General features: G+C 41.1%; 1 protein-coding gene across 1 annotated transcript in view; it reads right to left on the reverse strand.

Annotated features, from left to right (window-relative positions):
* Positions 1-25,402, reverse strand: part of map3k6 (mitogen-activated protein kinase kinase kinase 6) — a 53,235-nt gene that overhangs the window by 2,328 nt on the left and 25,505 nt on the right. Inside the window, exons 9-28 of the mRNA XM_003227204.4 lie at positions 24,669-24,828; positions 22,746-22,896; positions 20,808-20,915; positions 20,627-20,676; positions 19,373-19,468; positions 16,741-16,819; positions 15,148-15,281; positions 14,716-14,843; positions 13,465-13,601; positions 12,652-12,757; positions 11,926-12,083; positions 10,475-10,655; positions 10,208-10,367; positions 7,085-7,256; positions 6,481-6,654; positions 4,887-4,992; positions 3,248-3,506; positions 1,762-1,871; positions 299-399; positions 29-105 (exon numbers count right to left, since the gene is read on the reverse strand). Coding sequence (XP_003227252.2) covers positions 29-105; positions 299-399; positions 1,762-1,871; positions 3,248-3,506; positions 4,887-4,992; positions 6,481-6,654; positions 7,085-7,256; positions 10,208-10,367; positions 10,475-10,655; positions 11,926-12,083; positions 12,652-12,757; positions 13,465-13,601; positions 14,716-14,843; positions 15,148-15,281; positions 16,741-16,819; positions 19,373-19,468; positions 20,627-20,676; positions 20,808-20,915; positions 22,746-22,896; positions 24,669-24,828 — 2,647 coding nt within the window. The remainder of the gene's footprint in view (positions 1-28; positions 106-298; positions 400-1,761; positions 1,872-3,247; positions 3,507-4,886; positions 4,993-6,480; positions 6,655-7,084; positions 7,257-10,207; positions 10,368-10,474; positions 10,656-11,925; positions 12,084-12,651; positions 12,758-13,464; positions 13,602-14,715; positions 14,844-15,147; positions 15,282-16,740; positions 16,820-19,372; positions 19,469-20,626; positions 20,677-20,807; positions 20,916-22,745; positions 22,897-24,668; positions 24,829-25,402) is intronic.

Consider the following 25,402-nt stretch of genomic DNA (forward strand, 5'->3'; position numbering starts at 1 on the left):
AAGCCTTTCCCACCACTTGCGTCCCTACCTGATGCAGGTGTACCGGAGGTCGTCAATTGTCGCACAATTCAACAGGATCGGCAAGGTGAAGCCGTGGCCGGAGAGCTGCAGGTGAAGAGGAAGTCATCTAAGTGAGGTGTGACTGGAGACTATAATGCAGTCATGGGCAAACTCCGGCCGGCCAGGTGTTTTGGACTTCAGATCCCACAATTCCCTGCCAACCCCACTTATCCAAGGGCACTTGGGGATAGAAGAGGGAGCTGCTGCTTGTATTTCACCCCTTCCCACAAAACTCTACCTTTGCAATCGTAGCTTTGTCCACTCCCTGTTTTTCTAACCACGCAGCGAGCCTGGGATCTGCCGCCTCCTCTTCTTTCTCCCAGGAAAATGCAGAAACCTCTGAGGAAGGAGGGGAAAAGGACGGAGCTGAAAGTTACACAACTAACCAACTTCTACTTCCTAAAAAAGACCACATTGGCCTTCCCATCCTTCCTTTCTTAAAGTGGTTCTGAGATACAGCCAAACTGGGTGCGAAAAACAGTGTTTGGAATCCTGCTGGCAACATGGTTGTTGTATGTTTTCCAGGCTGTCTGACCATGTTCCAGAAGCATTCTCTCCTGACGTTTCACCCACATCTATGGCAGGCATCCTCAGAGGTTGTGAGGTATGGAAACAATAAGCAAGGAAGGTTTATATACAATAGAGTCTCACTTATCCATCATAAACGGGCCAGCAGAATGTTGGATAAGTGAATATGTTGGATAATAAGGAGAGATTAAGGAGAAGCCTATTAAACATCAAATTAGGTTATGATTTTACAAATTAAGCACCAAAACATGTTATACAACAAATTTGACAGAAAAAGCAGTTCAGTATACAGTAATGCTACATAGTAATTGCAGTAGAGTCTCACTTATCCAAGACTCGCTTATCCAACGTTCTGGATTATCCAACGCATTTTTGTAGTCAATGTTTTCAATACCTCATGATATTTTGGTGCTAAATTCGTAAATACAGTAATTACTGCATAGCATTACTGCGTATTGAACTACTTTTTCTGTCAAATTTGTTGTTAAACATGATGTTTTGGTGCTTAATTTGTAAAATCATAACCTAATTTGATGTGTAATAGGCTTTTCCTTAATCCCTCCTTATTATCCAACATATTCACTTATCCAACGTTCTGCCTGCCCGTTTACGTTGGATAAGCGAGACTCTACTGTACTATATTTATGAATTTAGCACCAAAAAATAACGATATATTGAAAACATTGACTACAAAAATGCGTTGGATAATCCAGAATGTTGGATAAGCAAATGTTGGATAAGTGAGACTCTACTGTATATCTGTGGAAAGTCCAGGGTGAGAGAAGAACTCTTGTCAGTTGGAGGCCAGTGTGAATGTTGTAGTTAATACTTCTGGAACATGGCCATACAGCCAGGAAAACATACAACAACCCTGTGATCCCGGCCATGAAAGCCTTCGACAACACATGTTGGCAACATGTTTGTATCTAACCATTCAACATACAACCTCAACAGCCATGGATTCTCTGTACGGAGAAGCAGGGAGGCGACCAGGCAGGTACATTGGCAACCCAAATGCTCCCACATCTACACTATTATTATTGTTGCTATAGTTGTTGATTATGTGGCTCTCATCCACCCCTGACACCTCCACAGCCCGCTCCCCATACAGGTAATCATCGTGTAGCAAGTTCCCAGGTGGGAAATTTCAATGGTGTTTCCTGGGTGTCTCACCTGTTGGCTTTGGACTTTGTAGAGCGTGGCCGTCCTGCTTCACCGCTTGCAGGGCCTCCTGCAGAAGTCTCTGGAATTCACGCTCCTTCTCTATCAGTTTCCACTGCAGCCTGGCAGAAGGGAAGGGGACACAGGACAAATTATGGGGCAGGAGATAGACAGGATGGGGTCACGGATGGGACAGAGCTGAGGACTGAGGGCCCTGCAGGGGTTAGGATTGGTACAACATTGGTATTGATCATATGTGTGTGTTTCATTATATGTATTTTAATAGTGTTGTGTTTTATCAGTCAAGCTGCAAGGAGAGGCAGGAACAAACATTGCCGTCACCATGATCATCATCATCATCATTATCATCATGAGCATCATCATCATTATGATCATCATCATGAGCATCATCATCATGAGCATCATCATGATCATCATCATGAGCATCATCATCATCATCATCATGATTACAGTAGAGTCTCGCTTATCCAACGTAAATGGGCCGGCAGAACGTTGGAAAAACAAATATGTTGGATAATAAGGAGAAATTAAGGAAAAGCCTATTAAACATCAAATTAGGTTATGATTTTACAAATTAAGCACCAAAACATCATGTTAGACAACAAATTTGACAGAAAAAGTAGTTCAGTACGCAGTAATGTTATGCTGTAATTACTGTATTTACCAATTTAGCACCAAAATATCACAATGTATTGAAAACATTGACTACAAAAATGCCTTGGATAATCCAGAACGTTGGATAAGCAAGTGTTGGATAAGTGAGACTCTATTGTATCATCATCATGAGCATCATCATCATGATCATCATCATGATCTTCATCATCTTCATGATCATCATCATGAGCATCATCATGATCATCATCATCATCATCATCTTGTATTTGTTACCTCTTCCGACAGATAATACACAACACGACTAAAATACATATAACAAAATACACACAAGACCAATGTCAATATTGGATTCAACCTCAGCCAATAGTCAGTGGATAGGAATGATGGAATTGGAACCTGAAAACATCTAAATTACTTCTCCCCCTCGAGCCATAATAATAGACCAAGGTTTGGGAATGATACAATTCCTACAACCACCTGGGCAAAGGCCATCTTTGCTATTCCCATGGTGCCCCTCCTCAATTTTTAAGGGACCTCCCCTCAAAATAAGACAACGAAACTTCATAGGCATATGATTTTCCATTTAGTTTAGCAAAACTCTGGACCTCATCACACTAGAGCTTTGGTTCCCAACTTTTGGTCCTCCAGGTGTTTTGGACTTCAACTCCCAGAAATCTCAGCTGACTTACCAAGTGTTAGGAATTGTGGGAGCTGAAGTCCAAAGCACCTGGAGGGCTGAAGTTTGCCCATGCCTGCTTTGGTGCGATGAGGTCCTTTCCCTCCGTCCCTCAAACCAGAAGTGAACCTCGGGCTGAGATTCCCGCCCCACAAGGCCGTGTCCTAGTTTGCACTCGGGGCTCACCTCCGGGTCTCTGCCTGCAACTGGTGCAGCTGGGCCATGAGGGGCAAGCGGCCTCTGAGCGCGTGCTGGGAATCCACCCAGCTGTTGGTGGTGGTGCCAATGCCAGAACTTGGCGTGTCCATGCTGCCCTTGAGGGTGAGGTCTTCTGCTGGCAAAGGGGACGAGCCCCGGCTCAGAAGGTTCTCGGCATCTTCTTCCGCACTGTGCAAGGGCTCGAGGCGCCCTGGTCCTTGGGAGACCCGTGGCTTCACCTTCAAGTCTGGAAAGAGCAGAGAAGACACCATCAAAGGCAGCCATCGGGTAAATTAGCAAGCAAACATTCACAGCTCAGAGTTAAGCATTCTCAGCTTTGCCAGGTAGAAGAAACAAGGCGGTGGTCTAGCAATAAACCTCAGAATGAGAAAACCTTCTCTCCAAGATCCCAGGAAGTGATGGTCTACTGGTCTCGTGCCGCTTGAAGGACCTCTTTCAACGTGGAACCAACCATGGGGCCGGGCTGTGGTGCAGGCTGGTTAGCAGCCAGCTGCAATAAATTACTCTGACCAAGAGGTCATGAGTTCAAGGCCAGCCCGTGTTGGGGTGAGCACCCGACAATTAAAAAGATTAAGTATAGCCCCTGCTCATTGCTGACCTAAGCAACCTGAAAGATAGTTGCATCTATCAAGTAGGAAATTTAGGTACCACTTATATGTGGGGAAGCTAATTTACGACACCATAAAAATCATCCAGCCGCCGTTGGAATGAGGAAGTTGCCATCACAGTGGATGATGAAGCAGCTGCTCCCACTGTGGCCGGAATCAAGCATACCCTCAGGAAGCTGGAAGCTGGAGAAAGTTTAAATTGCCTCTGCGTCTGTCTCTGTCTCTGTTTTATGTTCTATGGCATTGAATGTTTGCCTTATATGTGTGCAATGTGATCCGCCCTGAGTCCCCTTCGGGGTGAGAAAGAAGGGCGGAATATAAATACTGTGAATAATACAGTCTAGTTCAGCTTGATGGGATTTGTAGTTCACCAATGTGTAATTGACCTAAAGTAATCTTGGCATGAGAGGGCTGGAATGGCCCATGTTCACCAACATCTAATTGACATTGGTGAGCTACAAACCCCATCAAGCTGGACTAGATGTGTGTAGGAGCCCACCAGCATCTTGTCCTGCTGGGATGAAATATGACAAAATACCGTAACTATGTTCCCGATCTCGTGATTATAGGAAAAGTTGGAAAAGTGACCAATATGTAGGACTTCTCATCGCATTAAGAGAAATCGATCCCTCACTTGACCAGCTTCTTCGCCCTTCCTTCTTTGAGACATAAATCTTAAACTTGAAGTCCACCAACACCTGGAGACATACCCTTAGAAAAGTGCACACCATAGGAATCTATATAAAACCACCCCAGTTTTGAGTAATTCCTGCTAATTTATGGAACTGGATTCTTCAATTGTGGAATCTGGTTGGTTCTTTGTCTTCTTTGTTGGAGGTAAATGGGTTCTAGAGCATTTGCAGGCACACACCATGCAAGCCTGGGAGATAAGCCCTCTCCTTCTCCCCACACACTCTGCTTCTCATGGCAAAATTACCATACTTTAAGTCTTATTTTCCCAAGGCTGATGGGCCTTCTTCTCCGCTCATTCCTCCTACCTGTCAAGAGGATGGTAAACGCTGCCTGGACGGCTTGTCCCATGAGGTTGTCCAGAGCAAACACCCAGTGAGGCTTGATCTGGAGCTTCCGCAGGGCCTGCTTCACCTGGGCAGGTGGGAGGAGACAGGTTCAGAACGTCCAAGCAAAACCCCATTCATTTCCAGCCTTCATTTCAGAGCAGAATTGCGATAGAGAGGGGTTAAAGTGGGAGTGTGGAGAGGTGTCGTTGTTGCATTTTGATTATTTATGTATTTATTTACCACCTTAGTAGCCCAAGGGGACTCGGAGCGGCTTCACATATTGGCAACAATTTGATGCCTTAAAAACATACAATTAAACATTTATTGGTCCTGTTTTTGAACAAACAGGACCAGAAATTCTCCAAGTCCAACCTGAAATACAATTAATAATAATAATAACAATAATAATAACAATAATAATAATAATAATAATAATAATAATAATAATCTTTGAGATCTTGGATTAGATGAGATCTCAGCCGGCATTTGGAAACAATAGACATTGACAAAATCACCATCTGCCAACTGCAAAAGGCCACCCTACTGGGATCTGCACACATCATCAGAAAATACATCACACAGTCCTAGACACTTGGGAAATGTTCGACTTGTGGTTTTGCGAAACGAAATCCAGCATATCTATCTTGTTTGCTGTGCCATACAACGTCGTTGTGTTGATAATAATAATAATAATAATAATACATCACACAGTCCTTAACACTTGGGAAGTGTTCAACTTGTGACTTTGTGATACGAAATCCAGCATACATATCCCGTTTGCTATGTCATACTATGTCGTTGTGTCAATAATAATAATAATAATAATAATAAAGCCTTAGTTTGGACAGAACTTCAATCCACATGTTGCAGAAGCCAGCACTTCTTGGAATTGTGCACGTTCTGCAAAAATACCTCTAATATCATGTGTGCTGCATTGTTATGCATATAATAATAATAATTATTATTATTTTAAAAAAATCACAGTCCTAAACACTTGGGAAGTGTTCAACTTGTGACTTTGTGATACGAAATCCAGCATACATATCTCGTTTGATGTCGTTGTGTCAATAATAATAATAATAATAATAATAATAATAATAATAAGTCAGTACATCTTTGTTTGTGAAAAAACAGGTTTTAAAAATATTAATGTTACATAGGGAATCTGGAAAAGTTTTTTAAAGTATTAAATAAATAACATGGTATGTGTTGTCATGCAGGTCAAAGGCTGGAAGGTTGAGTTTCCCACTCACACACCAGTTTGACTGTGCAGCGTCCCAGTATGACCCCAAGACAATTATTCTGCCTGAAACAAGGGACAAGACATCTCCACCCAAGCCAAGTTCTGCATGGATCAAGCGATTAGACTTGCCATTTAATATTTTGATGTTTTAGGCAATGTATGTGGAAGCAAGGGCAGCATGTAGGAGACAGTCACCCTACAGCTGTGTCCTCCAAGGACTCTGTCCATCATGCGCTTTGCAAGTATTCTTCCAGCCCACCAAGAGTCAAAGCTCCAGCAACCTTCTGCAGTGCTTCTAAATGAGAGATAATGGGGATATCTCTAACTCACGGTGTCTTGGAAAGTGAAGAGTGGGACTTGTAGTTGGCAAAGGCCCCGTCCTTCAGCCTGCAAGCTGGCCTGGAGCCGGAGCAGGTCCTGGGCCAGCTGCTTGCGGCTGGGAGAGCGGATGTAGCCCTTGAGGCAGGAGACCAGCTGGGAGACGAGCTCCAAGGACAGCGGGTTCTGCAGAGAAGAGGAAGGAGCAGGGTATGAAGAGGAACAAAAACACAGCAGACACAAGGAACGGGCTGTGGCGCAGCTGGTTAGTAGCCAGCTGCAATAAATCAATACTGACTGAGAAATCATGAGCTCGAATCCAGCCCTGGTCGGACTGAGCTCCCGAATATTTAATAGCCTAGCTTGCTGGTGACCTATGCAGCCCAAAAGACAGTTGCATCTGTCAAGTAGGAAATTTAGGTACCGCTTTATGCGGGGAGGCTAATTTAACTAATTTACGACACCACAAAAACTTCCAGCAGCATGAGGAAGAATGAGGAAGTACTCCATCAAGGACTCGGTGTCACAAGTGGACGGTGAAGCGGCAAAAGAGCAAAAGAGAAGCTGGCAAACCTGTGGCCCTTTCATGGACTCACAAAGCCAGAGCAGGACGCACCTCTTCCTGGGCCTTGTGCAGGGCGGCTGCGATGCTGGGCAGCTCCTCGGTCAGGACTTTGAAGAGGGTGACCCTCCGCTCGCTGTCCTTCTTCAGCAAGAACAAGCACCCGCTCTCCTCGTGGGAAGAGGAGGAGAGGCTGAGGTCAAAATGGCCCGCTTCCTCGGGAGCCCTGTGTAGACGCATTGGGCAGCGGTGGGAATTGGGTCCGGTCATACTCAGAAACCTCGGCCTCAATTCAACACCCCTTCACGTCCCAAGTCTAAACACAAACACCATTTATGTTTCATTCATATGTATATGTATATATATTATTTATTTATTTATTTATTTACAACATTTATATCCCGCCCTTCTCACCCGAAGGGACTCAGGGCGGCGTACAAATTGGCAACAATTCAATGCCTGCACATAATTAAAACAGCAATGAAAATCCAATAAAACAATTAAACAATAGAAAAATATAAAACATATGATTAAAATCCATATATATATATATATATATATATATACACACACACACACACACCTTATAGATATTTGGGATATGCAATTCTTTGTTTTGAAATCGTAAGTCGTATGTAATTCGTATGTTTCATATATATAAACAGATATTAAGAAATACATATACTTTGTACATATTAGGAATGTGCAAATCTTTGTTTTAAAATCATAAGTCATATGTAATTCGTATGTTTCATATATATAAACAGATATTAAGAAATACATATACTTTGTACCTATTAGGAATGTGCAAATCTTTGTTTTGAAATTGTAAGTCGGATGTAATTTGTAAGTTTTATATATATAAACAGATATTAAGAAATATATATACTTTGTACCTATTAGGAATGTGCAAATCTTTGTTTTGAAATCGTAAGTCGGATGTAATTTGTAAGTTTTATATATATAAACAGATATTAAGAAATATATATACTTTGTACCTATTAGGAATGTGCAAATCTTTGTTTTAAAATCATAAGTCATATGTAATTCGTATGTTTCATATATATAAACAGATATTAAGAAATATATATACTTTGTACCTATTAGGAATGTGCAAATCTTTGTTTTAAAATCATAAGTCATATGTAATTCGTATGTTTCATATATATAAACAGATATTAAGAAATACATATACTTTGTACATATTAGGAATGTGCAAATCTTTGTTTTAAAATCATAAGTCATATGTAATTCGTATGTTTCATATATATAAACAGATATTAAGAAATATATATACTTTGTACCTATTAGGAATGTGCAAATCTTTGTTTTAAAATCATAAGTCATATGTAATTCGTATGTTTCATATATATAAACAGATATTAAGAAATACATATACTTTGTACCTATTAGGAATGTGCAAATCTTTGTTTTGAAATTGTAATTCGTACGTTTCGTATTTACAAATAGATACTAAGGAGGGAGGGAGGGCACTCATGCAAAAAAATATTGTTTGTAAAAACTTTGAAAATTCCCCTAAAATCAGTGGATGAGTGAAATGTTCTGAAACTTGACGAGCTCACAATGGAAAATGTCTTCCATCAACGTAGCAAGTTTCATGCCAATGGCTCTAACAACAAGGGAGAAAGGAGCCCCCGAAGTTTGCTCGTTGGCACAATTACTTGATGAAAAGTAATGAAAAAGAAGTAAATTCATTATAGTTACGACATGGACCCTGTCCAATTTCGGAAACTCTTTAGAAACGATTTCTTCCCTGACTATTATTACTACTACTACTACTATTATTACTACTGCTATTATTATTATTATTATTATTATTATTATTATTATTATTATTATTATTATTATTATATTTTCCAACTGTCTTATTGGAAGAACAATTATTGTTCTAACGATTTTATTCGAAGTGTTTAATGCCAGTGCTAATGCTTTTTGCTTTTGCTTTTTGGTGTGTTTCTTTGCCAAGTACTTTTGCATTTTATATCGCCATTTGTTCAGATTTATTATTGTTTATTTTTTATATAAATGTGGACACTTTAGCTTTGTTTTTGGTTTTTTTCTCTCTCCCTTTTTGATCCATTTTTAATCTTTGTTTTCCTACTTTCTATACAATCAAATGTTTTCACTCCTTTGATGTTAATTTACTTATAAGGTAAAACTTCAATAAAATTTTATATATATATATATATATATATATATATATATATATATATATATATATAGGCAGCAGTGACAACAGATGCCACCAGGTGGTGGTCAAACTCTTCCTTCCAGACACACAAACCTCTGCATTGTACTTAGCTTGTGAAAAATAGAGCAGAATTAAAGGTAAGGGCATCGCAATGCAAAAGAAGTGGAAGAAATCGCTTGTTACAAACTGAACTACAAACCCGAATGTCTGCCGCATGGCCCTCCTTGGTGACATCAAGAAGGATCTTGGTCATAGACAGGCACCGAGAAAGAAGGTGACCAATGGAAGTCAAGACACTTCACATCATTGCAACAGCATTGCAATGGCAAAGTCCCAAATTCATACCCCTAGAGTTCATTAAAATTTCAGGCCTGGTCAGACTACGATATAATATTATGTCTGAAGCAATACAATGACATGATGGCCAGTTTGCATTATCCGTGCTTTTTTGAATGACCAGAATTCATAATATGACTGCCACTATATTGCTGTTAATACTCTATCCCCGCATCCTGTCTGTCTGTGCCCGGAAACCCAGAACCACCAAGGCCCCCATCTACACTGGCCATTTAATGAAGTTTCAAACTGGTATTGGAGGAAGTGGTTCCACTGTGCAGGTGACAACAAAGCAAATCCTGGGACCAGTTTGAGGCTTGGATGGTGCTTACACAAACCACACAGCCCTGATGAGCATTAAGTGCCACAGTTTGAAGCTAACTTCAAAATGCATTAAATATCCAGTGTAGATGGGGGCCTAAGATCATATCCTGTATAAGTGAGGAAGTGAGATATTGTCAACAAAAGCTTATGCTGCAATAAATCTGTTGGTCTCAAAGGACCCACAGAACTCATTTGCTTTTTTTTAAATTAACAACAAGCTGATCAACCTATTAAGTTACTACCACCAGAAATAAATCTGAAATCTAAAGCTCAATAATAGAGGATATGCTCCGCTTATATATTACCTGAGATGGTTGGTTCTTTGGGAGACCTCGCTGCAGCTCCGGGCAAGGAAAACGTTCTCCGCCTGGGCCTTCAAGTTCTGCAAGGACGAGGAACGGCTCCTGGGCTCACCTACACCCTCCTCTGAAGATCGTTCTGGTGCATTTGAGGTTGAAAATTCATCTGAGAAGAGAAAGAAGGGTCGGAAGCAAAGAAAAGATGGAGCTTCCTTGGATCCAAACCACGAGGAGCCCCAGCCTGGCTTGGTTTGGCTTGGCTTCCCACCTCACCTGTCATCATCACGGGGCTCCGAGCTTTCTTCCTGCTGGTTGACTTCAGAAAGGGTTCCTGGAGCAAGGCGGCAGCCGTTGCCCGCTTGTCCGGATCAGCCTCAAAACAACTCAGGATAAAGGCTTTGGCTTCATCCGACATGGAGCTGGGCACCTCAGGATGGATCTTGAACATGCCCACCTGAGAAGAGAGACATGCCTGATGGTGACACACAGTCCCACCGCCACCACTATTGAGTCTGAACATCTCAAGAAGGTAGTTGTCCAACCTCTTTTTGAAGATGTCCTGGGAAGGAGACCTCACCACCTCTATGGAAATTGGTCCCATGGTTGAACTACTCTCACTATTGACAAATTCCTTGTGTGGACAGTCCTTCCAAGTTAGGAACCAGAATGAGCAGGAAACTCCTCATTCAATGCAGGGACTCCAGTTAGAGCAGACGTGTCCACCATGTGGTCCTCCAGGTATTTGGGACTCCAGTTCTCAGAAGACCCAGCCAGGTTGTCCAATGGTTAGGATTTCTGGGAACTGAAACCCAAAACACCTGGAGGGCCAGAAGTTTGACACTAGTGAGTCTGAACATCTCAAGAAGGTTGTCTAACTTCTTTTTGATGATGTCCTGGGACCTCACCACCTCTCTGGAAATTGGTTCCACTGTTGAACTATGAGAAGTTCCTCATGTGGACAGTCCTTCCAAGTTAGGAACCAGAATGAGCAGGAAACTCCTCATCCAATGCAGGGACTCCAGTAAGAGCAGAGGTGTCCACCATGTGGTCCTCCAGGTATTTGGACTCCAACTGCTAGAAGACCCAGCCAGGTTGTCCAACGGTTAGGATTTCTGGGAACTGAAGCCCAAAACACCCGGAGGGCCAGAAGTTTGACACTATTGGGACTGAACATCTCAAGACGGTAGTTGTCCAACCTCTTTTTGAAGATGTCCTGGGAAGGAGACCTCACCAACTCTCTGGAAATTGGTCCCATGGCTGAACTACTCTCACTATTGACAAATTCCTCATGTGGACAGTCCTTCCAAGTTAGGAACCAGAATGAGCAGGAAACTCCTCATCCAATGAAGAGACTCCAGTTAGAGCAGAGGTGTCCACCATATGGTCCTCCAGGTATTTGGACTCCAACTCCTAGAAGACCCAGCCAAGTTGTCCAATGGTTAGGATTTCTGGGAACTGAAGCCCAAAACACCTGGAGGGCCAGAAGTTTGACACTATTGAGACTCAAGAAGGTGGTTGTCCAACCTTCTTGGGGAAGGAGACCTCACCACCTCTCTGGAAATTGGTTCCACTGCTGAATTAGGAGAAGTTCCTTGTATGGACAGCCCTTCCAAGTTAGGAACCAGAATGAGCAGGAAAACAAGAGCAATGGTTGATGCCCTCTGCCATTTGTTTGTCAAAATATGAGCGATCCGATGGTGACAAGGTGTTCTCCTCAGTCTCACCTTGAACATGGCGGCCTGTGGGCTGCCGAGCTCAAAGAACGGGGGTTTGCCTGTCGCCATCTCAATAATGGTGCAGCCCAAGGACCAGATGTCAGCCGGCTTGCCGTAGCCCCGGGGTCCCTGGTCAATGACCTCTGGGGCCATGTATTGCAAGGTGCCTGGGGAGGAAAGAAGGGAGAGGCCAACGTGAAGCTCAGAAGTCAACATCTTTTCCAGGATGAAGCCACAAGATTCAGCCTTCTCGACGCAAAGAAAAGTCTCTGCCACATTCTGGCTGAATGGAACCCTGAAAACTTCCCACAATCAGTGGCGAACAAGCTGCGATTTTTCGATGCCCATTTTCCTTGTCAACTTCCATTCACTTCTGCCGAATCGCTCGAGATTGCTGTTGGATTAAGGATTCAGTAAATATTTAACTCGGAAGTTAATGATGTACCTTTCCTTTCAATAGTTTCCTATGCCGCGCCAATATTTTCCAAGATGTGCTAAATGAGGGAGTGGAGATCATAGAGCAAATAAACCAGGAAAGAATGAATTTATTTCACTAAAACAGCTTGGGCCCTCCAGGTGTTTTGGACTTCAACTCCCACAATTCCTAACAGCCTACCGGCTGTTAGGAATTGTGGGAGTTGAAGTCCAAAACACCTGGAGGGCCAAAGTTTGCCCATGCCTGGTCTAAAAAGGCCCACTACTCTGATACAAGAACACACACAAAGCCTCCCTTACCTGTGAAAGTCTCTGCACTGGGACTGATGCCTGCCAATCTCTTGGAGGTGCCAAAGTCAGAAATTTTTAATACTCCGTTGTACGTGTTGATCAAGACGTTGTCTCCCTGTCGACCCAAAAAAAAGCCAAGTCATGGACTAGCATCTAGGATGGCCAAAGGTTTCCCTTCTCCAAGTCATTACACCCAACAACACCCAAAGACATGGGCTCAAGAAGAAGGCGCTTTATACTTACCAAAAACTGTGACCTGTAATAAACCATTATTATTATTATTAATAATAATCACAGGCATAAATCCATGAGTATGAAAACAGGAATTTTTCCCAAGGCAAAATTCTTTCAAAAACATAGGCAAACATAGGAAACTTGAATCATGAACTTGATGGCTGAGACAGGAACCTGAACCTTTTGGCAACATTGCCTGCTTTGAGAGACACCAAGTAAACATGACTTACCGTATATACTCGAAGATAAGCCGAGTTTTTCAGTCCTTTTTTTTTTTTGGAGCTGAAAAAGCTTCCCCCAGCTTATAATAATAATAATATTTATTTCTTTATTTATTTATTTATGTATTTATACCCCGCCTCCACCTCCCTGAAGGGACTCGGGGCAGCTTACAAGGGTTGAACTCGAACCCAGATAAAAACAGTAACAATATAAAACACATCAGATGTACAGAAACATATGCAATTATAAAACAGACATTTGCACGTACAGGTAAAACAGCAAACTTAATAACATAATTAAAACACAAGTTAAAAACCGGCCGAATAAAGTGCATCTGCGGACCGTCCGATCTGGAGCAGCTCTTACCTTGATATCCCTATGGACAATCTGGTTGTCGTGCAAGTAGCGCAGCCCCTCTAAGATCTGCTTGGTGTAGTAAACAATGGTGGGTTCGTTGTCCTTCAGCGGGCCCCACATGGAGCGCAGGAGAGAGGAGAGGCTCCCTGAAATGTCAGATTTAAGAGGATTTGACAGGGGTTAATTGGCTCCGAACCACCCTGATTTATTGGTGAGCCAGGCATCTCACCAATCCATCTTCTGTCAGACTGTTTAAGTACCTGGCTATAAGCAGCACCGACAAAGGACACCACAGTCGTCATTCAGCTGATCACAGCGGTTCTAAGACTTTATTATACAACTATATACAATTACAAAGTCCATCGCTTATAGGACCCATGCTTCCCTAAACAAGGCAAAGCATGTCTGCAAAGCTCTTCTGCCGGCAACTGCCACATGTTGAAGTGGGAATGATTGTATATAGAGTTTTGTTTAAATGTAATTGAGTTATAGTGATGCAATGTGAGCTGGGGATTGCATTATGCACTGTCTGCTGTCCACTATGCAAGTGTGTAAAGAGTTAACTGAGTGTTGCATCAGACAGAAGAGGTGTTTATATATAGCCTTCTGCTTCCTGTATTCTCTCTCTGGTTATCTGCTCTCTGCACTCTGTCTGTATGTGTATCGTCTTGTGAGAGTTTTCCGTTCGTAAGTAAACCTTTTTATAGATAGTTGAAGTCTCCAGCCTCGTTACTGGTGCCAGTGCTTCTACGTGGATCTTCTGCTGCATGTGTGCTTATCCAAAACGCGCTCTGACACCACATTCCATAGCAGAATGATGAACGTCCTGTCTGCACTCTGAGACTGGAAGGCTTGACCTATTGGCTAGGCAGGCTATCAATCAAACTGGCCTGCCATTAACCCGTGTGCTGCTGGAAAGCATGCCGGAATCCACAGTTGCAAAACCCAACAGCCAAACACTTGATTCAACATTTCACACATGCAACACAATAACACCAATAGGATTTTCTATAGGGAAAGTGCCCAGAAGGCATACAACTGGAAGTTAGTATTATTTGAGCACTTTGTCTGGAAGCATCCACATGGAAATGTAAAAAATAATGCAAATTGCAAAGAAATTAAAGTACATCAACAATAAAAATCAGCAATAAGGCTGTATTTAAAAATGGATCAACAACTAATTAAAACAAATTCTGCATCCAACCCAGGCATGGGCAAACCTCGGCCCTCCCGTATCCCACCTTCTCCCTACTTACTCACCCCCAGGGACCTCCTCCATAAAGATCTTGAGATAGCCATCTTGACTGACGGAGCCCAAGTAGCGGACAATGTTCTTGTGCTTCAGACGCTTATGGAGAGCGATCTCTTCGTGCAACGGCTGCGAGTATCTGAGGAGTAGAGTGAACAAAACACAACTCCACCTGAGACCAGGTCAACAACTCTCCATTGAGCTCACAGCTCAAGGAAACAATGGGCTACTCATTCACTACTCGGGAGGGATGGGGTCACATATGGAATCTGCCACCTCAAAAATCAACGTATTTCTGTTCTAGGTGCTACGTTGTTGGATATACATAAGGAAGGTCATTGCCTGCTTTGAGATCCTTCCAAGGAGTTGAGGGTGGAGAGTGGACAATGGACACCTTCAGAAAAGGACTCAACACCTCCTTCCTTGGTGCCCGTGGTTCCTACCTGCTGTCCCGCTCCGGGATCTCCTTAATGGCGATGCGCACTTGATTGCTGAGGTCCCTCCCAGCATAGACCACCCCGTAGGTGCCTTTGCCGAGAACCACCTTGTCGCCCACTTCCGTGTATTCGTAGTCATACTGTGTGAGCCAAAGCACACAAGAGGATTAGGGAAACAAAACATCACGGGGCCAGGAACCTTACCGATTGGGTCATCCCTACCATTTGCAGCTCGAAAGACAGTTGCATCTGTCGAGTAGGAAATTTAGGTACCGCTTTATGTGGGGAGGCTAATTTAACATAAAAACTTCCAGGAAAGGAATGAGGAAGTACTTCATCCAGGGCCAGTTGTTTTGGCAAGTGGGTGGATGTGGGGAATAATTCAAATTGGTTTGTATTTTTCATTAATACCATATATACTGGGGTATATGTTGAACCTTTGCAGTCAAAGATGGACCTAAACTCTAAGCTGACTTACATACAAATTAACGGGATGTCTCTGTCCACTGAAGCATCTCTCTTGGACCTTTGTAATGCCTGCTTGAAAATAGTATCCATGGGTCGTATCAATATCCACAATTTTGGCTCCCAAACCTTTCCCTGACTTATACATGAGGTCAACTTATACAAGAGTATATCGGATACTTCTTTAGACTAATACACATTTTAGCACAGAGGGCTGGACACTTTCTTGAATTTTTCCACGCTAGTCTAGTTCAAACATGGTTGTGGACGCAAGCTTTTAATGAATGAGAACATGGACTTTACATGACCTGTATGAAGGCTTATTGAGGATTCTGGATGGATGGATTCTAATTGTGGACATGCATAAAATTTTATATAATGTGATTTTATTTTGTAATGGTATCTGTTTTTATATGAATTGTTGTTTTGTAGATTGTTTTATATGAGCTGTTGTTTTCACATTGTTTTTAGGCATTTAATTTTTGCCTATTTATTGTAAGCCGCTTTGAGTCCCCTCGGGGAGAAAGGCGGGGTAAAAATGATGCAAATAAACAAACAAATAAATAAATAAATATGAAGAGGTATTTATTTATTTATTTATTATTTACAACATTTATACCCCGCCCTTCTCACCCGAGGGGACTCAGCGCGGCTTACAAAAATTGGCAGAATTTAATGCCCAAAATGCAATCATAAAAACAAAACAATATAAACAGATCCATTTAATAACATTGTTAAAACACATGATAAAAACCTTTAAAACGTATATATAATTAAATCCATTCGTCCGAGATCCTCATGCTTCATCCTTAAATCAGGCCATGTCAACTTTGCAAATGCATGAGTAAATGACAAGTTGCCAACAAAGGATTTTCTCTCTCACTTCGTGTTGTCTCGCCCCATTCTGAACTACGAGTCACTTGTAAATCTGGTTTTTGTAAATTGGGAACTGCCTATATTCATGGAAAATAAAACCATTAATCCATCACAATAAGGGGCATTTTGTTTACTGACTTTAGCAGCAAAATATCTTGGGCAAGCATTGCTTAGACAGCCCCTATTTTGTGTAAGCTGTTGGTCACAAGGGTCAACCTTTGTGATGCTCATCTTCATGTTCCAGAGTGACATTCTCACCTCCAGCTCCTCCGGAGAGCTGCATCCGTCAGCTTCCTCTCCCATCTCGGCCATGAAAGAACGGATGAGATTGCAAAACCTAAGCCAGGTGACGACAGGAAATGGAGGATTAGAAGTCATTTATATTGTGGGTTGCAGTGAAGTTTGCAGGCTGTCCGGCCATGTTCCAGAAGCATTATCTCCTGATGTTTCGCCCACATCTATGGCAGGCATCCTCAGAGGTTGTGACATATTGTATATATTCGAGTATAAGCTGACCCGAATATAAGCCGAGTCACCTAATTTTACCACAAAAAAACTGGGAAAACATTGACTCCAGTATAAGCCGAGAGTGGTAAATTTCAGAAATAAAAATAGATACCAATAAAATTACATTAATTGGGGCATCAGTAGGTTAAATGTTTCTGAATGTTTACATAACACTGTAATTTAAGATAAGACTGTCCGACTCTGATTAAATCATGATTCTCGTCTTCTTCAATATAAATGTGCTTACATATCCTTTTAATAATAATAAAGTAAAATAATAAATATAATAACAATAGTAAGATCATCAGAGTGAAATAAATGTATCAATAACAATAGAGTAAAATAAATGTAATAGTAACAATAATAATAGAGTAAAATAACAATTGTAATAACAGCAGTAATAATAGAGAAAAATAATAAATGTACCATATATACTCGAGTATAAGCCGACCCGAATATAAGCCGAGGCACCTAATTTTACCACAAAAAACTGGAAAAACATTGACTCCAGTATAAGCCAAGGGTGGTAAATTTCAGAAATAAAAATAGATACCAATAAAATTACATTAATTGGGGCATCGGTAGGTTAAATGTTTCTGAATGTTTACATAACACTGTAATTTAAGATAAGACTGTCTGACTCTGATTAAATCATGATTCTCATCTTCTTCAATATAATAATAATTGAGTAAAATAATAAATTTAATAATAAATAGAGTCAAATAATAAATGTAATAACAATCGTAAGATCATCAGAGTGAAATAAATGTATTAATAATAATGGAGTAAAAGAAATGTAATACAGTAGAGTCTCACTTATCCAACACTCGCTTATCCAACGTTCTGGATTATCCAACGCATTTTTGTAGTCAATGTTTTCAATATATCGTGATATTTTGGTGCTAAATTCATAAATACAGTAATTACAACATAACATTACTGTGTATTGAACTACTTTTTCTGCCAAATTTGTTGTCTAACATGATGTTTGGGGCTTCATTTCTAAAATCATAACCTAATTTGATGTTTAATAGGCTTTTCCTTAATGCCTCCTTATTATCCAACATATTTGCTTATCCAAACATATTTGCTTATTCTGCCGACCCGTTTATGTTGGATAATTGAATCTCTACTGTAGTAACAATAATAATAGAGAAAAATAATAAATGTAATAATAATAATTAATAGAGAAAAATAGCAAATGTAATAACAGCCATAATAATAGAGAAAAATAATAAATGTACCATATATACTTGAGTATAAGCCAACCCAAAGATAAGCCAACCAGGACCCTCACTCTAATATAAGCCGAGGTGGGTTGTTTCAGCCCTAAAAAAGGGCTGAAAAACTCGACTTATACTCGAGTATACACAGTATATTGTTTTCATATTCCATGCAGTTCATGGATAGCAGATCTTCCTGTAGCATTCATTATCACAATTTCCTTGAGTTGCAATTTGTCCCGTCCAGTGACAACTAAACTCAGAAGGAACTGATGATGCAGATATGAGATTATAATTCCTACTAATCATACATTCCCAGGGTCTGGACCAGGGGTCCCCAAACTAAGGCCCGGGGGCCGAATGCGGCCCATCGAAGCCATTTATCCGGCCCCCATGGCACAAGAGCAGAAGGGGGTTGGACTAAATGACCCAAGGGGCCTCTTACAACCATTATTATTATTATTATTATTATTATTATTATTATTATTATTATTATTACTATTAACATTGAGGCTGGGTGGACATCTGTCAGGGGTAATACTAACGGCTTTTGGTGCACAAAGGCAGAAGGGGATTGGACTAAATGGCCCAAGGGGTCTCTTCCAACCCTCTTTGTTGTTGTTGTTGTTGTTGTTGTTGTTGTTGTTATTATTAACATTGAGGCTGGGTGGTCTTCTGTCAGGGGTGCTTTGCTTGTGCTTTTGGTGCACAAAGGCAGAAGGGGATTGGACTAAATGGCCCAAGGGGTCTCTTCCAACCCTCTTTGTTGTTGTTGTTGTTGTTGTTGTTATTATTAACATTGAGGCTGGGTGGTCATCTGTCAGGGGTCCTTTGCTTGTACTTTTGGTGCACAAAGGCAGAAAGAGATTGGACTGAATGGCCCAAAGGGTCTCTTCCAACCCTCTTTTTATTATTATTATTGTTGTTATTATTATTTTGTTATTATTATTACTATTATTAATTATTATTGCTCGGTGGCCAACTATAGTCCGGCCCTCCAACAGTCCGAAGGATCATAAACTGGCTCCCTCTTTAAAAAGTTTGGGGACCCCTGGTCTGGACCCTGCAAACCGTAGTCCTTCCCTTTCCCCAGGTGAGAGAACAAAAGGCCTTTGGTTTGTTTCTATTTCCGCAGCTCGGATCTCCTTCCTGTCACTCACCACTGGCAATGGTGCTGGGAAGGGAAATACAACTGGAAGTCTTCGGCCGTGTGCAGCACGTAGAGGAAGCAACACCGTTCGTCACACTTGGAAATACTGGGAAGTAAAAGGAAAGGAAAGGAGTGAAGGAAGGTCTTCCATATGCACTGAAATCCTGCCCTAATAATAATAAATAATAAAACTTTATTTCTAGACCACCCTCTCTCCCCAGAGTGACACAGGGCGGTTAACATACAGTAGAGTCTCACTTATCCAACGTAAACGGGCCGGCAGAACGTTGGATAAGCGAATATCTTGGATAATAAGGAGGGATTAAGGAAAAACCTATTAACTAGGTTATGATTTTACAAATTAAACACCAAGACATCATGTTATACAACAAATTTGACAGAAAAAGTAGTTCAATACACAGTAATGCTGTGTCGTAATTACTGTATTTACAAATTTAGCACCAAAATATCACAATGTATTGAAAACATTGAGACTCTACTGTACATATAAAGTGCAAACATTCAACATCACAATTTCTTCATTAATACAAGGGGCGTTATGGGTGTTATCTAAATATCCACAGTTTTGGCCTCCGAAACTCCCTTTAATCATACATGAGGTTGACTTATACATGAGTTCATCCCAGGTTCAAACCTGGGGAGAGGAATGAGCGCCCGCTGTTAGCTCCAGCTCCTGCCAGCCTAGCAGTTCGAAAACATGCAAATGTGAGTAGATCAATAGGTACTGCTCCTATTGGCAGGAAGGTAACGGCGCTCCATGCAGTCATGCCTATGGACACATGACCTGGAGATGTCTATGGACAACACCGGTTCTTTGGCTAAGAAATGGAGATGAGCACCAACCCCCAGAGTCGGTCTATCTATCTATCTATCTATCTATCTATCTATCTATCTATCTATATAATGTCAGGAGTGACTTGAGAAACTGCAAGTCGCTTCTGGTGTGAGAGAGAATTGGCCATCTGCAAGGACGTTGCCCATGAGACGTTGCCCAGATGTTTCGATGTTTTTACCATCCTTGTGGGAGGCTTTTCTCATGTCACCACATGGAGCTGGAGCTGACAGAGGGAGCTCACCTGCGCTCTCCCTGGGTTGGATTTGAACTGGCAACCTTCAGGTCAGCAACCCAAGCTTCAGGTCAGCAGTCCTGCTGGCACAAGGTTTCAACCCACTGCGCCACTGGAGCCTCCCATACAATATGATACATGAACATGCATTTAAAGTACCCTGCTACTCAAATCACCTGATTCCACGAATGGAAGAAACTGAAAATGTCCAAGTAGAAACGCCTTCCTATAGTGGAGAGACCAAAAAGGTGAAAACACATAAATTAAAGTCCATTGTCCTGAACAGTGTGGTCTTGCGTCTGTGTGGAATATCTGGAAGCATTAAATTCCAAAAATAAAGCGACATTCCAGACATACCTCTTCCAGGGAGCAGATGTGACTCAGGGTCACGGATTTTTGAGTCTCTTGATCGCAGATACAGAGCCGGGCTGGTTGCAAGACCCGGCCCAGGTCGAGGATCAACACCTGTCAAGAACGGAGGATACACAGGGAAAGCTTTAGTGTCTGCAAGAGAACATCAGCCCGAGCTCCCCAAAAGGATTGCTTAGGTACCAGTTGTCTGGACAGCCTTGAAGTTGGGAGAAACTAATATATCTATATATATAAAAGAGTGATGGCATCACGGCGACCCACAAAACAACAAAACTACAGGCCCCCCAACCTCGAAATTTGACAACACAACCCATCATTCATGGCTCTAGGTTGATACAACAAAATGAAAAGAAAAATAAAGTCCTAATTACAGGGAGAGGAATAATAATTTTTATCCAATTGCTGCCAGTTAGAAGGCTAAGCTCCTCCAACTTGGTCTCCTAGCAACCCAATAAAAATAATAAAAAAACACTAAAAATAATTAAAAACACTAAAAAATTAATACAATAAAATACTATAATAACAGAAAATAACTAAAAATAATACAATAAAATAATAAAATATAATAAATAAAAAGATAACTAACAATAAAAATAATTTAAAAATGCAAATAATGTCAAATAAAAATTACACAACAATTTTTAACCAATACCACCACCACTTTGCCACAGCAACGCGTGGCCGGGCACAGCTAGTCATAATATAAAAGAGTGATGGCATCAGGGCAGCGGACAAAACAACAAAACTACAGGCCCCCCAACCTCAAAATTTGACAACACAACCCATCATTCACGGCTCTAGGTTGATACAACAAAATGAAAAGAAACATAAAGTCCTAATTACAGGGAGAGGAATAATAGTTTTTATCCAATTGCTGCCAGTTAGAAGGCTAAGCTCCGCCCACTTGGTCTCCTAGCAACCTACTCAGCCCAGGGGACAGGCACAGTTAAGCCTCACTTAGGCCTCTTCCACAGATTATCAGACTTTAACTGGATTATATGGCAGTGTAGACTCAAGGCCCTTCCACACAGCTATATAACCCATTTAGAATCTTATATTATCTGCTTTGAACTGGATTATCTTGACTCCACACTGCCATATAATCCACTTCCATATAATCCGGGGCTGGGCTGTGGCGCAGCTGGCTAGTAACCAGCTGCTATAAATCACTACTGACCGAGAGGTCATGAGTTCGAAGCCCGGGTCAGGTTAAGCCTCCGACCATAAAAAAAAAAAATAGCCCCGGCTTGCTGTTGACCTAGCAGCCCCGAAAGACAGTTGCATCTGTCAAGTAGGGAAAATTTAGGTACGCTTTATGCGGGAGGCTAATTTAACTAATTTACAACACCATAAAACTGCTCACGAGGAAAAGAAGAGGAAGAACAGCCACCAATGGACGGTGAAGCAACAGCTCCCCCTGTGGCCGGAAATCGTGAAGCTGGAAGATGTTAAAAAATGCCTCTGTGTCTGTCTAAAACTGAATGTTGTTTGTCTGTTGGCAATGAATGTTTGCCATATATGTGTTCATTGTAATCCGCCCTGAGTCCCCTTCGGGGTGAGAAAGAAGGGCGGAATATAAATACTGTAAATAAATAAATAAATACTTCAGTGTGCATACTAAACATAAAGACTACCATACAACAGACATTCAATACCACCACTACCTCAACAATTTCTCACCAACACCACCAGACAACGCCACAGCAACGCGTGGCCGGGCACAGCTAGTATATCATAATTTGGAGAAGTATAAAAAACGAAAGACTGAGTTCCCATTTTCCCATACCTTCGGGACGTGCAAAACGGATCGGCCCAGATTAAAATGCAACCAAGCGAATCTCTCCCGTGTCTCCAGCAAGGAGAAGGCAATGGTGTTACTTTCGCGGACATATTAAAAGCACCGAACTTTCGCAGCTTCCTTACCAGACACTGTTCGGTAGAGACAAAAGGCTGGCAGCACTCCATCACAAAGCCCAGCCAGAAGTCCACCAGCTCCTGTTTGGGAGACCACGTGTCTGGAGGAGCCGTGAAATGACTGTAGATGGTATAGGTTTCTTTGATAGAGATCAAGTACCTGCACCGGGAATGGGAAGGGAAAAAGAAAGGAAGAGAAGGAGAAACTTCAGGTCAAAATATTTACTCCAACCAGAAACCAAGGCTTCTGTCTAACACTTCTGTTGACAAAACACTTCTGGATCATCCAAGATAATAATGCATTATACCAGGGGTCCCCAAACTAAGGCCCGGGGGCCGGATGCGGCCCTCCAAGGTCATTTACCTGGCCCCCGCCCTCAGTTTTATAATCTTACTAGCTGTGCCCGGCCACGCGTTGCTGTGGCAAAGTGGTGGTGGTATTGGTTAAAAATTGTTGTGTAATTTTTATTTGACGTTATTTGCATTTTTTTAATTAATTTTATTGTAAGTTATATTTTTATTATATTCTATTATTTTCTTGTATTATTTTTAGTTATTTTCTGTTATTATAGTATTTTATTGTATTAATTTTTTTAGTGTTTTTTATTTTTTTATTTTTTGGGTTGCTAGGAGACCAAGTTGGAGGAGCTTAGCCTTCTAACTGGCAGCAATTGGATAAAAGCAATTATTCCTCTCTCTCTAATTAGGAGGCGTGGATGATGGGTTGTGTTGTCAAATTTCGAGGTTGGGGGGCCTGTAGTTTTGTTGTTTTGTCGGTCGCCGTGATGCCATCACTCTTTTATATATATAGACAGGTAGGCGTGTTCAGTTCAAAAAGAACTGGGTCTGTCAATTGAGTTCAACGTACATGATAATAATTAACGCTGCCAATTATTATTCAAAAGCCTGGCCCCATAACCAAGTTTTAACCTTCCTATGGAAGGAGGATCATCCAAGATCATAATGCATTATACACATGCAGAAGCCTTTTTTGATATGGATAGAATTAGACAGAGACTTGTCATTTCCACGTCTTGGATCGGTCTCCCCTTTGAAAACTTCAACCATAACGGCGGCTAGAATGGCCTTCGCAAAACTTTGGAAACAAGACCCAATCCCTACAAAAACACAATGGCTAGATAAAATAAGGGGAATAAAAAAATATGGACAAACTGACCTTTCTGTTAAAACAGTGTAACGAAAAGAGTATGAGAATGACAGACTGGAAAAACTTTGAGGACTATATAAATACAATAGAGTCTCACTTATCCAACATAAACAGGCCGGCAGAACGTTAGATAAGCAAATATGTTGGATAATAAGCAGGGATTAAGGAAAAGCCTATTAAACATCAAATCAGGTTAGGATTTTACAAATTAAGCACCGAAACATCATGTTATACAACAGATTTGACAGAAAAAGCAGTTCAATACGCAGTCATGCTATGTAGTAATTACTGCATTTATAAATTTAGCACCAAAATATCACGATGTATTGAAAACATTGACTACAAAAATGCGTTGGATAATCCAGAACGTTGGATAAGCGAGTCTTGGATAAGTGAGATTATATAAAAAACTATATGAACAACAGGATAATAAAATGGAAGAAAAGAATATGTGATACTTTATTATCGAGACTGATAGGAACATGAATTTCTACCCACAGTTCCTAGAAAGGGCGAAAGAAAGAAGAACGGAAGGAAACCAATTTTTTATTTTTTTTCTTCTTTTCATTTTAACTTTTAACTTTTTATTTTTTTCTTATTTTTACTCTTTTCTTTTTTGTTTTTTTTTGTTAGTAGTACACTTATTTCTTACTCTTATTCTATCTTTTCACATCACTATCCTATAAATAAGTTGTTCTCACACTTTCACTGTATATTTTATTTGAAACTTTAATAAAAATATTAAAAAAAAATTTAACACATACCAGACAGGGGCGTTGAGCTTGTAGAGGATCTCCGAAGCCTGGATGATTTTGTCAACGTCGCCGGTTAAGATACTTGCACCCAGGTAAAAACCCACGTCCCAGTATTGTTGCATTTTTTCCAAGCAGCCCTTCCGGCCCAGGACACAACTCAACTTCATACCTGGAAGGAAAGGAGAGGGAGAGATGACTTTAAGAGCAAAACAAAACATATGCTATGGATATTCTCAAATTTATTGAGATCTTGATATAATAAGCAATATTAAACTGCACTGGGTTTGTTAGTTGTACTATTCCAGTGCAATTTAATGGAAGTGAAGATATTTTGGACAGGAGCATTCGTGGAAAGGGATTTATTGCAGCCGGCTGCAATAAATCACTACTGACTGAGAGGTTCGAATCCAGCCTGGGTCGGAGTGAGCTCCTGACCATTTAATAGCCTAACTTGCTGTTGACCTATGCAGCCCGAAAGACCGTTGCATCTGTTGAGTAGGAAATTCAGGTACCGCTTTATGCGGGAAGGCTAATTTATCTAATTTACAACACTATAAAACCTTCCAGCAATGTGTGGAAGAATGAGGAAGTACTCCATCAAGGACTCGGTGCCACAAGTGAACAGTGCAGTGGCAGAAGTTAGAAATTCTCGATTCTAACATTGTCATCTTAAAATGAATCACCAGTAGTTACACGAACCACATGCACATCTGTAAAATCTGTCACCGTTTCAGTGATATTTT

This window comes from Anolis carolinensis, unplaced genomic scaffold, assembly GCF_035594765.1.
Source record: "Anolis carolinensis isolate JA03-04 unplaced genomic scaffold, rAnoCar3.1.pri scaffold_10, whole genome shotgun sequence".
NCBI classification, from domain to species: Eukaryota; Metazoa; Chordata; class Lepidosauria; order Squamata; family Dactyloidae; genus Anolis; species Anolis carolinensis.